The 15,878-nt window shown below is 49.8% G+C and overlaps 4 protein-coding genes across 4 annotated transcripts; 3 read left to right on the top strand and 1 right to left on the bottom strand.

Annotated features, from left to right (window-relative positions):
* Positions 1 to 4,236: 4,236 nt before the first annotated feature.
* On the top strand, positions 4,237 to 5,213 carry SODALDRAFT_361430 (hypothetical protein; the record flags this gene model as incomplete). The annotated part of the gene is made up of 5 exons (XM_028614363.1): positions 4,237 to 4,352; positions 4,633 to 4,657; positions 4,760 to 4,806; positions 4,893 to 5,089; positions 5,191 to 5,213. The coding sequence occupies 5 exons, from the start codon at positions 4,237 to 4,239 to the stop codon at positions 5,211 to 5,213; spliced, it is 408 nt and encodes a 135-aa protein (XP_028465511.1).
* SODALDRAFT_334834 (hypothetical protein) lies at positions 5,004 to 7,738 on the bottom strand. Its single transcript, XM_028612309.1, has one exon. The coding sequence runs from the start codon at positions 7,483 to 7,485 to the stop codon at positions 5,242 to 5,244; it is 2,244 nt and encodes a 747-aa protein (XP_028465510.1). The 5' UTR covers positions 7,486 to 7,738; the 3' UTR covers positions 5,004 to 5,241.
* Positions 7,739 to 8,373: 635 nt separating this feature from the next.
* On the top strand, positions 8,374 to 11,462 carry SODALDRAFT_334831 (hypothetical protein; the record flags this gene model as incomplete). Its single annotated transcript, XM_028612308.1, has 6 exons — positions 8,374 to 8,911; positions 8,963 to 9,072; positions 9,126 to 9,296; positions 9,356 to 9,380; positions 9,433 to 10,014; positions 10,106 to 11,462. The coding sequence occupies exons 1-6, from the start codon at positions 8,454 to 8,456 to the stop codon at positions 11,460 to 11,462; spliced, it is 2,703 nt and encodes a 900-aa protein (XP_028465509.1). The 5' UTR covers positions 8,374 to 8,453.
* Positions 11,463 to 12,401: 939 nt separating this feature from the next.
* Positions 12,402 to 14,647, top strand: SODALDRAFT_334830 (hypothetical protein). Its single transcript, XM_028612307.1, has 4 exons — positions 12,402 to 12,905; positions 12,994 to 13,283; positions 13,394 to 13,514; positions 13,699 to 14,647. Exons 1-4 carry the CDS (start codon positions 12,677 to 12,679, stop codon positions 14,499 to 14,501), a joined length of 1,443 nt encoding a protein of 480 aa, XP_028465508.1. The 5' UTR covers positions 12,402 to 12,676; the 3' UTR covers positions 14,502 to 14,647.
* The last annotated feature ends 1,231 nt before the right edge of the window (positions 14,648 to 15,878 follow it).

Genomic DNA, 15,878 nt, shown 5'->3' with positions numbered 1-15,878 from the left:
GCCTATATAAGTCTATTATATTCGTTATAGACGTGTATATAGGTTATAGGTGGGACTACTACCTATAGAAGAGAGACTAAGGCTTTATCCTACACGCGTTAAAAGACGTTTTTACCCTGCTTAAGACCTAATTCGACGTTAGGCCACGCGTTCTACGGGCCGATTCTAAGATATTTTAGCACCTAGAAGTCGTTGCTTTCCTCGCTGCTAAGGGGGTAGAAGGCTAGCCGTCGGCACTATATTTATAGGATTAAAACGGCGTTATAGAACGGATTAAAGGTATCGTTAAAAGGAGGGCGAGGGCTATAAGGATTAGGGCTAATCTATTTATATCTATCTAGCCTAGGATCTTTAAGACTGCTATAAATCTATATAATAGGACGCTATAATATATTAACGACTAGCGAACGCTATACGAAGGCCTACGCGGCCATTAACCTAACTTTACGCACCTACGAGCATACGGCTATAAAGCCTTTATAAAAACGCGTGATGCTTAAGCTAAAAGAAACCGCCTATAAAGGTTAGAACCGAAGGTATAGATTAGTTATTATATCGGATACTAATCCTCGAATAGCTTCCGTATTTAGCTACTATACCTAACGGATATTATTACTATAAGAGATATAGTTTTTAACGAAGACGAGATATTTAATAGTAGAATTAAAACGCTATAAGCTATAGCTTCCGCCGAGGAAATCGGGGAACGCCTATAATCTATCCGTATCACCTAATCTAATAAGACCGCGAATAGGCTAGTATTAAGGGGTATAGCCGTAGACGTATTAGATCTTAAGTCGGAAGACTCTAACGCTACCGCTATTACTACGGGTGAAGGCGATACTACCGCTATTACTGCGGATAAAGGCGAGGCCGTCGCTATTACTACGAGAGAGGCCACTGCTATTACTATAGACTATACCGCTATTACTATAGACACCGCTATTACTACGGATACTGCTATTACTATAGGAGAAGATTATACTACCGCTATTACTACGGACGAAGGCGAGGCTATCGTTATTACTATAAGAGAGGCTACTACTATTACTATAGACGAGGTTCTAAATCTATAGCCTAATAACTAGGCTATAGATTTAGAACCTTATAACTCTAATGCTACTGCTATTACTACGGGAGAGGCTACCGCTATTACTACGGACACTTTACGGTTTACCACTATAAGGTTTAAACCGTTTCCTACGTCTTTAATATCCCCGGAAGATCCTGTACGCGTGTTCCTTATAGCGTTAGCGGTGGTTAGGGGAATTAAGGTGGAAGAACACGATAACCACTAACGGATAGCCGAGGATACCCCTAGGGGGTGCCTATCGGCCGCACGCCCGTCGGCCACGCGCCTATCTATCGCGAGAACTATCGTAAGTCTATACACGACCGAGAAGGTCTAGAACGATAATGCCTAGAAGGCGTTCTTTAACGCTAGCAGGACTTATAACCCTATACGCGCGAGGAAGTAAGCTATTAATAACGGCGATATCGGTACTATAGATTCTACTCCCTTTAATACCTCTTAGCCGCTATCGTATATAACCCGCGAGGATCTCCCGCCTTTATTAAAGCATCACCGCGATATACGCCTTTGCCCGTTACGGGATTGGTGGTTATAGGCCGAGGGGGAATACCTTAAGGGGCACCGATAGATAGGCTGCTAGTAGGAGGTAGGTGGTAATTAAGCTAATAAGTAATAAGTCCTCGCCTATAGATAGGTATATACCTATAAATTTAATAAGGAGGGCACCCTCTTTAAGTATAAGGCACGCCTTATAGTCCGAGGGGATTAATAAAAACGGTTAGAGACTAAAGATAACTACGTTATAACGCTAGCCTCGCGGTCCTTCCGTATATTAATAGCGATCGCCGCCCGATTTAACCTGGAGATAAGGCAGTTCGATACTATTAACGTATTCGTTAACGCTAGCCTTAAAGAAGAGGTATTTATAAAGATACCGTAAGGCTACGAAGTATTAGGTAAGGTCCTGCTACTACGGAAAGCCCTTTTCGGTTTAAGGGTATTGCCACTACTATAGTAAGAGGAATTTAGCGGTATACTATAGAGGATAGGCTTTATAGCCGTCCCTGATAACCCCTATATTATAATCCGCGACGGTTTAATCCTATTCTTCTACGTTAATAATATCGGACTTATATACTATAGAGACCGTAAGACGGACGCCGACGACTTTAAGGCTGCCCTTAAGCGAAGCTATAGGTTATTAGGAGGCGAAGAAATCCGTTAGTTCCTGGGAATTAAGGTCCTAAGGGATAGAGCTACCTATAGGTTATAGCTATTATAATCCTCCTATATAGAGAAGATCGCGGTTAAATACTACGTAGATATACTCTACCGAAAACTACTAAAAGTCCTATTATCTACGGAGCCGGTAATACCCCGAGATAGTACCCGCGCGTTAATTCCCGAGGTCCGTTAGTATTAGGGAATAATCGGATAATCGGTTCTATTCTATACGCCGCTATCGTAATAAGACCCGATATCGTGTTCGCCTGCTTAAAGCTTTCCTAATATAATGTTAACCCCTCCTCTAACTACCTTAAGAGGGCTTAATAAGTGCTACTATTCCTATACTATATAAGATACTACTACTTAGAATTCGGTGGAGATAGACTTTCCCTAATAGTAAGCGACGCGTCCTTTAGGGATAATTTAGACCGTAAGAGCTTATAAGGATATACGATAAAGCTTTTCGGCGGCACCGTTAACTAGAAGGCGGGTAAATAACCGACGGTTATAATATCGTTAATAGAGTCGGAACTACTCGCTCTTACCGAGGCAGCTAAGGAGACGCTATTTATTAGCCGGATGTTAAGGGATTTAGAGCTTCGGCTAGACTAATAATAGCTATAGCTATACTACGATAATTAATAGACTATTAACCTCGTTAATAAGAAGGCATAACGCCTACGAATAAGGCTACAGCATATCGATATTTATAATTAGTGGGCGTGTTAGTTAGTATAGTAGGGCCTTTTTAAGGTCACGTATATTAATACGAAGGAGATAATCGCGGACGGTTTAACGAAGGTACTACCGGAGGCAGGGATTAAAAGACTATAGTAATAGCTTAATTTAACGGATCAAAGGACCGTATCGAGTAGTCTAAACGACTACACGAAAAGATTAAACGCGCTAAAGCCACGGCCGTAATAACGACGAAGGCCCCTAAGGGCGTAGTAGATCCGATGGATATGGATCCGATTAAGTAGATCCGACTAATCAGGATCGAGGAACTAATTAAGATAGGATTAAATTAAACGGTTAAATAGGGCGGATTTAGATCCCTTTTACGAGGGCGTTTTTTCCCTTGACTGTTGAATTTTTCGATGGAAAAGTTAAGAGCGTTTGGTTTAAACCGAAGCCTCTGATTGGTTAGTTGACCTGAGAAGACCTACCTTAACTGAGGGGGTGTGTTGTATGGGTACACGGACCACGACGTGGTCTATAGGGGATCCAGGGGGGATCCACGCTATGACTAAGGGCTTCGGATATGACAGGGGCGGATACCGGAAAAGACCGGATGGGATCTAAATGACTTAGTACCTATAATAGAGTCTTCACCACCTAAATTAAGGGTATAAGAGACTCTCCTAGATATCACTTGATATAATACACACACACGAGATTTCTGCTTTACTAAGTTGATTATTCAAGTGCCTATTTGACGTGCGATAAGAGGATACTAGAAAAGACTAGATAGGATCTAAATAATATAGTACCTATAATAGAGTCTTTACCACCTAAACCAAGCGTATAAAAGACTTATATAGATATAACTTAATATAATATATATATATATATATAAGATTTCTGCTCTATTAAGTTAATTATATAAGTGCTATTTTAACGTGCGATATAAGACCGGCTCCTGGAAAGTCAGATATACAGGATCGTGGGAGCCTAGGCAGGTTTTGCTCACGAATTCAAATATAATTTGCACTACTTCTTAAGACTTGAAGAGTCTAGTTCCGCTCGGTTTAATCGAACACAGTTATATATACAACCCCAGCTCTTCTAAAAAAGTCAAAGAGAGCACCCCAAGATATCAGGTAGAAAACATCGCTATATGCCTTCTGCCTCCCACCGGTGGCCAAAATATTCGGGCTCCTATCGATGGTGTAAGTGCTGATTTGATTAGAATTATTTGAAAGTTCATTTGCTAAGAGCAACAGGTCAGGACGAAGCGGTGTCAGGAATGGACCATGGAGTTCCTAGCTTCACTGGTAGAGCACAACCTGATTCACGAAAGTGCAGTCGATATCGCCCAAGCCGAGCGTGACCCGACTAGCCATGGCATTTTCGGCTACAATCAAAGGAGGTAGGCACCTCGCATCTGCATCACGTTGCGATCGCCAGGAGAATGCCAAAGAATTTCATAAAGCTTTACCCATCAACGCAAAGCTGGTTCTATTACCTGTGATCTGCTGAGCATCCCCTGAATGGTATGATAAAGGTAGGATATAGCCAATATTCGATAGCCGTTATCATCAACCTGAATAAAGGGTCTGCTGCATGTTTTCACGGTCGCTCTTGGCATGCTTAATGCAACATTGGCGGCGTTAAAGGCAGCCAGTGGCAATTCTCTCCATCTCTCCTAGCCTTGCGAAGCGGACGAAGTGGCAGGTGTAAATTGACCACTGTTAAAGCTTTGCGCGTGGGAATCCACGTCTTTTGTATATCTCTGGGTTGCTGACCTTATGGGCAGTTGCTACTTTTGTGTTGCAGCACGGTGTCAAGACGCAGCCCTGCCCGGTGCGGAACAGCAATGTCACGTATGGCGGACACTGCCCTAGGAGGCAAAGATGATCTCATTCAAGACTTGTCAACTTTTAGGGCAACATCGGCGGTGGTGTCTCAGGATGACTATCCTGAACAGTTTCCAAGTTTTCAGCATCCCAAACTACGACTCTCCGTACGATTTTGATAGCAATCTACCGGAAACACCACAAGAGAGCGACGATGAAGACAATCCGTATATTCATTTGACTCTTATCCTATTCCAACTTCTTATCTGCCCTCTAGATGTTGTTATCATCTGTACCGAACCCCTAACAGGTGTTTATCCTCTAGCTTAGGGCTTTACTTTCGTGCACGTCGTTGTGCACTTGCCTGGTTTCTTCAATAGTAGTGGATATTCCGCAGCTGCGTCAAGCTAGACGTGGACGTCTGGCTACCATGAAAACGCAATCCTGCTATTCTTACGGCCGCTATTTGATATACACAGGTTGTTTCCCCTTCTTGCTGTGAAAATGTTCGTCAATACAGACCCCCACAATCCTGTATGGGTCGATGGGATGGTTCCTGCAAATCAGCAGATTCCCAGATCCATCCGTATCAACGTATCCGTAGTCCCTAGTCATGCCCGCGAAGCCGTGTTTGAAATCCTCCCTCACCATTGCCCTCCCTGTCGGCCATTGTCCTTTGTAAAACACTGGCTTGGTGTCCTTTGTGTTACGGCAGGCTGCCGCGTGCAACCGGTAAGCCTGGACATCGCCCTCGAAGGCTACAAGGTGAAACCCCTCCCGGCCGACATCGCCTATCTGCACGAGCCCCAGTCCGTCCTGCAGCACGATGCGGTCATCGGCGTCAAGGTTGGCCGCTGTCGCGCCGAGGAAGCTGCCCTCCATCGACACGATGGCCTGCATCATGAGCGCAAAGGGTCCAATGATGGTGCACCCGCAGTTGACGACAATCTCGCACGAGATGCATTTCGTTGTATCGTTCGCGAGGCGCGAGGCGCAGCTGATCATGTCTGCTAGCCGGTAGTTCATGGACTCGTTGTGTACTCGGATGAAGTCCGAGTTTGGGTTCTCCCAGGGAGTTCCGCTCACGCATCGGTCGATCCAGTCCGTCGGCTTCGCGTTGGGGTCTGTGACGCGCCAGTTGGGGAGGAGTTTACTAAGGAGCTTGTACCTGTACTCCTTGACGTTCCCCCCAGGCTCCATGATGCTCCCGAGGAGAGTACTAAGTATCACTAAGGTTCTCCCCGTTTCGTCTCCAACCACGTTCCGACGCCGATCGTGGAGATTAATCTGCTCCGTTTTGCGGAAGCCTGTCTTGATGCTCCTGCCACAATTACAGCCATGGTAGCTAAAATTGAAATCGGCACTGTTCTCCTGTCGTAGACGGATCGTCATGTACTTCCGCGGCTTCCCGATGAGCCCGGTCGTGGCATCCGTTTTAGCCACGCCATTTGGCTTGAGGCGTCCCAGCTGAACAACGCCGGCGAAGCAGTCCGTCGTCAAGAGCCTACTAGAGCTGGCCATGACCGGTATCCAGTCCCACTCTCCCCTATCCTTGCTGCTAATGGCAAGCCTCGTCCAGGCGTAACCCGTCTTTTCCGACAACTGCTTAAAGAAGCTGAAAGACGAGCTTTCGATGTCATTGTCAGGCATCTCTCTCTCGATCTCCTCGGCGGTGAACAATCCATTGAATACGCCAAGGAGCCCCCGAAAGATATCGGCTACCTGTACACAGCCACGAGGCCGCAGTGACACTGCCGAGAAGACGTTGCTGATGCCTTTGTGATTGTCGAGCCACCAGTGGGGACCGCCACTGATGATGTCTGTCCTGGCACTGTTGATGCCTTTGACCTGTATCTGAAGTAAGCCGAGGGTCAGGTTGTCGTCCTCGATCCTGGCGAGAACTGCTTTCACCGACGCGGACTTGAGCACTCTGCACGACTCTATCCACGCCTGCAGCTTGTAGGCCTTGTCTTTGGCGTCTGTAGCCAGGTCCATCCAGGTATAGAGATGGCCGATACACGACATGGTCTTCTTGTTCACGCCCCACAGGGTAATATTCTTTCCCAACAACATCTCCTGGAAGGTCCATACTCGAGAAAAGTAGAGGTTCTGAAACAAAGAGCAGACATGCCGGATACAAGTCGAGTAACAATTCAGCAAGCCCATCTCCACGCCAGCGGCCCTCGCAACCGACTCGTCCAGGGGAAACAGCCATGTTCGGTGAGCCCATTCCGACAAACGCCGGGTCATGTTCTCCGTCAGCCTCGTCGCCTCTGCCGCCAGCGCCGCCCCGCCCATGTGTGTCAAGATGTGGTCGATAAACCTAAGGTCCTTGCCAATCTCGTCGGGATCCCACACCTCGTCCATGTCGATCAGAATATGGCACCTGCGTGCGCGCTTGTAGTAGTGGTACATGTTGGCCATTTCGGCAGCCATTTCGGCTCGGTCCGTCTGGTGGATGCACACGCAGTCGACCCATAAACTATCGATGCCAGCACTTTCCATCAGACGCTTGATGTCCTTAAGCTTCTGCTCAGGTAGGATCACATCCCAGTCCACGCCACCGATGTCGCACCGGTAAGGGGTCCTGGTGTCGCCCCAGCGGTATGAGAGAATGTCGTAGTCGGTGACTCCCTGGGCTCGCGGGTCAAAGACGAAGTAGTTGCCCTTGGAGCGGCCGAGGAGTCTTCGCGGGAGAGACGCCATGGTGACTGTGCTGTGAGAGTGGCCTTGGAATTGGGCCAAATTGAAGCAAAATGAAAGGGAAGGGGCACATTGGCACGATAAAGAATAAAGCTCTTTGTGTGTTTGTCACGCGGAAGGCTCGTTGTCACAGCCTCATCCCTTTGATTTCGCTGGCGGCTACTGACCAAATGGTATTCGCTGAAGCTTTCCCTACCCCATATCGGGCCGGGCCACCTGAAGATAAGCTCTTGGGGGGGGGGGGGGAGAGTCCCCCTTGTACCCCTGGACCGCATCCCTGACGATGCGACGTGGGCATATGCACTACACTGTAGGGGCCCGCACACCCTGGTGCGGCAAACCCCAAGCTAGGCACCAGCTAGAGTGGTTGGTGATAGCTTCAAGCCTGGGTAGGCGAGCGGTTGGCTAGGTTGGGAGGGTGGGAGGGCGTAACGCTGCAGCACCAAAACTCTTCGCGAGCTAGGCGGCGGTTCGATTTTTGGAAGCTATCTAGAGCTTCAAAAAAAGAATAGCAGGAACACCAGTTGCTACCATGTGAAAACACAAGATCAACCTAGCATAAATTACGTAAGGAGTTGTGTCAATTGAAGAGCTAGGGTAGATGTCTAGTCTAGTCTGGGCGATACGGGCCAGGGTACTTAAGCAGAACGGTTTCCCCATACAAACACCGTTCGTTTGATGTACCTACGCCCGAAGAGTCCACCGTTTTCATACCGACGATTTCCCGCAGGACCAGTTGTCAGACCACGGTGTGCGTTGTACCTTTACATCGATCCACTAGCACGTGACGAAAAGTGGTTACCAGCAATGGTGGCCTTCACGACAGGTGCAGCATGTCGTTTCGGAAAAGCATACAAGAAGTTGATTCTCTCTTTTTCCATCCTTGCACGTCCCTCCTACCAATATCATCTATCGCTGCAACTAATATCGCGAACTAAAGAAGGTTCTATTCTTGTTGAACTTACGACAGAATGGACCCGTTGAGCATATCTACGGGTGTTTTAGCCGCCCTTCAGGCGGCTGGCGCCATTTTATCCTTCTGCTACCAGATTCAATCCTCTTCCCGCGGTATCTCGTGGGCCTACATTCAAGTTATCGAGGAAGTTCGCGACTTACGCAATATTCTTGAAGCCATCCAATCAGCCTTAGATGCCACAGTCTTCCCCGACGATTCTCTTTCGGTAGCCAAGGAATCGATTGCCCTTCTCGCAGAAACATTGAAACCAGCCCTTTCGACCTGTTTAGTCGAGCTTCGGTCCTTGGAGCAGAAGATAAACCCCACCAGGGTGGACGCCATTCTCGAGTCGAAGACAAAGCGCCTCAAGGAAGGCTTGACTTCGCTCCTGAACCCGGATGAAACCAAGATGTCAATAGCACGGCTTCAAAGATGCAAGTCGTCAATCAACCTTGCAATATCATCCCATAACTTGTCAGCGAGACCTACTCATATTAGTAGAGCTGCCCTAACCTTGTTTAATAGTGTCACAATTCGAAACGTTGAGCGCCTCTCTATATCTATAGACTATAGAGTTTCCACATCTTGCCAGCAGTTGGAGGCCCTGACTAGACTAGTTAATATGGCTGATCTCGGTATGTTGCCGAAGTTTACTACATATCTGAGCTAAACATCTAATAACCCAAAGATAAACAGCAAAAGGCTGTCGTAAAGTGGCTGTCCCCTCTTAAAACTAGCAACACACCCCATGGAGCACCCCAACCGGACGAGGTTGTCACATCTGGTTGGTTCCTAGAGACCAAACAGTTTCAGACATGGGCTGAGTCGAATTGTGGCTTTCTATGGATAACTGGACCCCGTAAGTTACGGCCGGCCGCTTGAGAGGCTACCAGTCGTTAATACCAAGCTCTCCAACAGCTGGCTCCGGCAAAACAACTCTACTGTAAGCCCCTGCACTGGAGAGCCTGCTGACGTTCAAAATTGACGGGTTGTAGTTCACAAGCTATTGAGCGAATAAATGCAAGTCCAAGACACACCAGCGGTAATTGCACTGCAGTATCAGCCGTGTGTTATTGCGACTTCCGACTCCCTGACTCCCAGAAACTCAGCAATATCTTGGGGTCACTCCTATCCCAGATATGCACAAAAACTCGAGAATTTCCAGAGAATGTGCTCGACTGTCACAGGATGTGCACCGAGGGCAATAGGTGGAACCCATGTTCGGTTGATGTAATCGCCAAAGCCATACACGCCATATCCAGAAGCACAACTGTTTTCATCTTTGTTGACGCCATGGATGAAATGAGCAAACCACGCTTGTTGGCTGAGGAACTCCTTACATTGTCCAAGATGAGTGGCCATATCAACATCTTGGCTACAAGCCGAAATGACGCGGCAATACAGCAGGTCCTAGAATCAACCCCTCGGGTTTCGTTAGAAAACCATTTATCGGAAGTTGACGCTGATATTCAACGTTATGTTGAAGGCCGACTTAGCCACGATGATGCTTTGAAGGACATTTCACCGCATCTACAACGGAAAGTCCTTGATACAGTCAAAGAAAGGTCGCAGGGAATGTAAGTAGTGTGTGAACATGGCTGGCCCGAAAGCAACCGCACGTTTTATTTTGGATATATGTTGTGATTTTAACGAGATGGGTGAGAATAGGTTCCGGTGGGCAACATGTCAATTGAACACACTCGCCCATGCAAGAACGGATCGGGCTGTAAAACTAGCCCTGAAATCCCTGCCAGCTGGACTCAACGAAACATACGGTCGAATATTAGCCGGGGTGCCGCCATCAGATATCGATTTGATCCAGAAGACACTGGCCTGGCTAGTTGCCATAAGAGAACCCCTGAAGCTCGGTCAACTCTGGGACGCACTTGCAATAGAATGGGGAAAGGATTCCATCGACGAAGAAAATCGATTAAGACGCCCACAGGATATCGTCAGTGTCGGCAACAGCCTCCTTACGGTTAGTCCTGACCTGGCTGGATACGTCAATCTCGCCCACCTGTCCGTCCGCGACTTCCTCCTGTCAGACAATATCGGAAAGGCCCCAGAGACAGCCATCTTTGCAATGCAGCTTGACAAAGCCCATGCTCAAGTAGCAAAATCATGCTTGACGTATTTGCTTTTTGCCGAGCTTGCGAGTGGCCCAGCCATGGAGAAAGAGAATTACACCTCGCGACTGAAGAAGCTTCCCCTCCTGAAATACGCCACAAAGTACTGGTTCTACCACTTCCGGAACTCGGGTCCCGACGAGAACATCAGGGCCCTAGCGCTTCGGTTCCTTTCCCCCAACGCGCGGCCGAGTTTCATGTCATGGGTCCAGGTTCTCAACGCCGATGCGGACTTCAAGTGGAACGTATACCCTGACCATGCGACCCCGCTCTACTACGCAGCCTCACTAGGCCTTGATGACATTCTCGACGCTCTGCTCGACGAGCCGGCGACGCATGCCCAGCTGAACGCGCCGGGAAGCCGATTCGGCGGGACTCCCATCCATGCGGCGACGATTCGGGAGCACGTCGACATCATTCGGACCCTGCTCGAAGCCGGAGCCGATCCTGGGAGGGCAGACTATAACGGCGTGACGCCGCTGCACAGTGCTGCGAGTCAGGGGAGCATCGAGGTGGTCGACATGCTCCTTCGCAGCGGGGCGCCGGCAGACCCGAAGGACTATATGGACGGGAAAACTCCAGCAGAGTGGGCTTCGCTGAGCGGCCATGAAGATCTAGCAAGACTCATCGCAGACAGGTCTAAAACAAACAAGGCGGTTTATGAGAAGAAGCTGAAGATGAATGACAGTGTGAAAGGGGCGTATGTGTCACCCTTGGCTAAGGGGAAGGATATCTGGGAGCCAAGGCCTAGTTTCTTCCCGGACTATTACGAAAGACGCTCCGGACTGCATTCATCTACTCTCCTAAGTGTAGAGGTCGATGGGAAAAAGGAGCAGTTCGACACTTCATTCAGTCCGGTCCGTAGCTCAGAAGCGGATGATTCTCAACCCGCTTGGTAATGCATTTTCTTTTGATGTGAACAGGTTTTGCATACTACATTTCAATGCTTTTGCACGTCCATCATCATTGTAAACAGGCGGCCAATGTAATCAATGCTATATTATCTATATGTATTGTTATGATACGCCGCTGAGCTTAATAGCAGGCTGTGCCTCTATCTCTATCTCGAGGGCGGCAAACCGTGGTACTATCCATGGTGGTCGCTTCATCGAGAGTGGCAGGTCACGATTGTCTTTCATGTGCATGTACGTTTCATTGTCGTTGTTGGCTGCTCTCTAGTTCTGCAAGCTAGTGTAGGTCCGACCATGTAAGTCACCGACTGCCTCTTATCGTCAGATGAAATTAGAATGTCTTAGTACATATTAGAAATTAAAGACCTAGATCGTACTTGTACACCGAGTCAGACATGTTACCGAGTGAGACGCCTCATCTCGATAATCTACTCTTTCACCTTTCATCAACACTTGTATGTATAAAGTGAGTAGTAAGAAAATAGTGGCAGGACGTATATATTGACAGTATCAGTCATACCAACTGTCGCATGGGCACACGGACCACGACGTGGTCCCTAGGGGATCTATTGAGTATAAGGTAGTAAGGTGCCTTAGTCAGGGCATTATACCTTGTGTAACTACAGGTACCTTAATTGGTTCGCCCTTCAGTGTCTCTCGGGGTCTTTTCAGGCGCTAGGTCCGCTGTACACTAAGGTACCTTAGGTATGTCAACTTTCCGTGGGGTCGATTCCCAGATATGGCAGCGGTTCCAGGTACCCTGTACGGAATCATTACTCTAGAGTCACTGCACTGCGTGTGTCTATGTACCCGAGTAATTTATGGTTTTGGGGCGCATTTATTAGTACGGATTCATACGAAGCGGGAAAACCCAACGACATGTCGAAAAGCGTCGTCACTTTTTATTTCTAACTATCACCACCGCGACCATCCCCATCGCATCCTTGGCGGCAAGAATGGGTCAATCCATCCAAGATTGAGTCGACATCCCCCCATGACCGCATCTGCTCTTCCTTTTATTTTATGCGGCCCATGAGACTGCTTCCGACCGTGTGCTGTTCTCCCTGGCCGCACGCGACATCGACATCGACATCGACATCGACATCTCGATTTCCACTCATCACCCACAGCGTCAATACGTTCAGGTTACGACATTGCGACCACCAGATCCCGACCGAACCCGACCGAACCGGAACATAACCATGCCCGATATCGATCCCGCGGCTCTAAGCCGCCCCGCCAACCTTTCTACCCCCGTCCTCTCGACCAAGTCCATCTCCATCTCGGCTCCTGGCACTGTCAAGGTGTCCAAGTCGAGTCAGATCATCCCTTCTCGCATCGATCTCGAGCCCCTATATACCGCACTAAAGCAGGCCATCGGGAGCGAACAATGGGTCCCATACAAGGAGGCCCTCACTCAGTTTCTCATCGGTATGTCATGTGCCCTAACTAGAGCTGAAACGACCCTTCCCCCTGCCAGGTCTCTTAACTCACCGCCAATTCTCTTGTATGACGGTAGGCCGGTTAAACCAAGCCGAGTATTCGGACATCGTTGATCCCATCCTCAGCTCGCCCAACGGCGAGAAAGAACACCTCCATAACCAGCTCGTGGCAGCCATCTACGGAAATGTCACAAGGGAGATGCCCGATCCGGGTCTTGCGCCCTGGGTCAGCGCCAACGACAAACCTTCGGCCAACTCGGGCAGCAAACCAGTGTCGGGTGACGCGGCGGAACGAAGATTGAAAGGCGAAGTGATGCAACTACCCGCGCGGGACAGAAGGCGCATCAAGGACCTGGTTCAAAACGATGTACGGCCACCCCGTTTCCTCCCCTTCTCGTTCTCATTCTCATTCTCGTTCTCGTTCTCTCTTCTTGCGAACGGCCATTCTAGCACTTACATTTGCCCCCTGCTTATTAGTATGACCCCTACGAGAACATCGCGAGCGTCTTTACAGAAACGTACCGACGACCTTCGAGAACGACCGAGGTGCCCGCCAGTGCGACGGGCATTAGCAGTGCGGGCGGTATCAGCAAGATGAGTACGTATTGTAGGGAGAGAGAGAGAGAGAAGAAAAGAGGGAGAAAGAAGAAAAGAGGGAGAAAGAAGAAAAGAGGGAGAAAGAAGAAAAGAGGGAGAAAGAAGAAAAGAGGGAGAAAGAAGAAAAGGGAGAAACTTGGAATTTGAGAACGTTCCGGCTAATCCCGTCGGTTTGTGGAAACCAGATTTCGACATCGAGATTCGGAAGCGGTTCGCGCAACCCCTGGCGGTAGAGTCGGGCGAGTTCCCCGACGTGCCCGTCATCGAAGGGAGGATGCTCCCGCTCTGCTACGAGGCCGGCCTGGCCAGCGGGCACAGCGCCGAGGCGGCGCAGTACGTATCGTCGGCGACCGAGGCGTTCATCAAGGGCGTCCTGTCGTCCATCTTCACCAAGACGCGGAGCAACGGCCCCGGCGAGTCGGGCAGCGCCGGGCTGGGCATCGGGACGTCGTGGATCCAGACGCACCGCTACCGGCGCCAGCTCGCGCGGGAAGAGGGGGCGGCGCAGCGCGGCGAGCTGACGCGCGACAAGAGCGGGCTGCTGCCGGTGGAGTCCCGGGCCGCCGGCGAACGGGGACCGCTGGGCATGTCGGACGTGCGCGTCGCCCTGGAGATGGCCGACAACGGGCTGGCGCAGTTCCCCATCATCACCACCGGCATCACGTACGGCTGGCGCGAGGGCGAGCTGGAGAATTGGCACGACTACACGTGGGTCCCCGGATGGGAAGGGCGGGGCGCGACGGGGCCAGAGGGCAAGGGGGAAGCGAGCCTCGATGTCCGGCCGTCGACGTCGACGAAGGAGCTGACCAACGGGCACGGGCACGGACACGGACACAAGGACGGTGTCGAGGACGTCGCCATGGTCGAAAGTGCCACCGCCATGGACGTGGATTCGAATGCGGAAGACCTGTTCTGGGACGGTGCCGAGGACCAGGAACAGGCGTTTCTGGACTCGGTGCTGGATTCCTGTCTGGTTGTCGGGTCGTAGGAAGAGCCGTCACCACCAGCGGGGGGGGATTCCTGGGCTGCGCGACAGGAGACGCTCCACTCCCGGCGTCACCTCAAGAGGATACGGTCCATCCATCGGGACAGGCGGAAGATTTGGGGCTGGTCTTCGCGGCGCAAGCAGAAGCGGTAAAGGACGAGTGTTTTCCTCGATGAAGGATGAGGCGGGCTCTTTTTTTTTTTTTTTTTCTTCATAAAGCGGGGAAACGAAACCGCGGCATGGTGTTACGTTGGCATTTCGGCCCCTCATAAAGCATCGGGTTAGGGCCCTGGCGTATTTTTTTTTTTTTTTTTTTCTTCATAAAGCGGGGAAACGAAACCGCGGCATGGTGTTACGTTGGCATTTCGGCCCCTCATAAAGCATCGGGTTAGGGCCCTGGCGTATCGGGGAGCGGTCAGGTCAGGTCAGTCAGTCAGTTCAGGTCAGGTCAGGTCGGTTTCAGTTGGATCGGGATGGTGTCGGTGGCGGGATAGGTTCACTTCTGGTCCGGGGATGGAGGAGTCTCGGAGGGCTACGGGGAGGGGAATTTAACTTCTGCGTATAGCAGGCTTGAACGAACCGTCGGACCGGGCTCGCTTTATAGTGTCTCTTCTTTTGGATGACATTTGCTAGACGGTCGAGTTACAGGAGGAGGAGGGGGAGGATAAACAGAGGTGTTGCGTTTGGTTCGAGTCGGCTTGATTCTGTGAGGAGTACTTTTATATGTATGATACCCCGGGGGGGTTAAAGACAGTGGTCCAAAGCAATTTTTTCTTTCTTTTCCCAGTCATTATTGCAATTTTCCAATGCGCCGTGGGACAAGAAATATCGTGTTATTCATGTTCAAAGTTGAAGGGTGAACCAATGTCTCGCGATGGGAGAACGAACAGAATATAAGCTTATGTAATGCCCTCGTGCTATGCTCAGTTGCCTCGGCTTCCCCGCCGCACCGCTCGGGGCACACGTAAGTGGGGCAAATCGAAAAGATAGGCCCCGGCCCCGCGAGTCCGCTGTTTGAAGCAGCATTACTGGCGGGATGCTGGGATGTACCCGTCCTAAAACGTGGGGAGAAGGCGGGGAGAAGGCGGGGAGAAGGCGGGGAGATTGGAAGAAAGTCCATCAGGAATACACGTGTACATACGGAGTTCACGGAGTATTATGAAGTACACGTACCGTACCCTACCGTAAACGGAAGCCAAGAACTGGGGAAAGCTGATACCTTTGCGATGTTCGAAGTACTCCGTACATAGCGTTACTCCGTTCGCCTGGACATTAAGGATCTCTGCTCGAAACGGTTTCCGGTCGTGAAAGGCCAAGATGTCGCATGGTAAAGAGCGAATGTACAGGTTAGGGAGAGGTCAGATAATGAATACCTAAGGT

The sequence above is a fragment of the Sodiomyces alkalinus genome (genome assembly GCF_003711515.1).
Source record: "Sodiomyces alkalinus F11 unplaced genomic scaffold SODALscaffold_7, whole genome shotgun sequence".
NCBI classification, from domain to species: domain Eukaryota; kingdom Fungi; phylum Ascomycota; class Sordariomycetes; order Glomerellales; family Plectosphaerellaceae; genus Sodiomyces; species Sodiomyces alkalinus.
Note: the sequence above shows the minus strand (reverse complement) of the source record. Positions and strands in the feature narration are given on the sequence as shown.

Excerpts from the sequence above, each read along its gene's own strand:
- SODALDRAFT_334834 (XM_028612309.1), bottom strand. The coding sequence starts at position 7,485 with ATGGCGTCTCTCCCGCGAAGACTCCTCGGCCGCTCCAAGGGCAACTAC.
- SODALDRAFT_334830 (XM_028612307.1), top strand. The coding sequence starts at position 12,677 with ATGCCCGATATCGATCCCGCGGCTCTAAGCCGCCCCGCCAACCTTTCT. Across the intron at positions 13,284-13,393 it reads AGGACCTGGTTCAAAACGAT|TATGACCCCTACGAGAACAT; the intron begins GTACGGCCACCC and ends CCTGCTTATTAG. Across the intron at positions 13,515-13,698 it reads GGGCGGTATCAGCAAGATGA|ATTTCGACATCGAGATTCGG; the intron begins GTACGTATTGTA and ends TGTGGAAACCAG.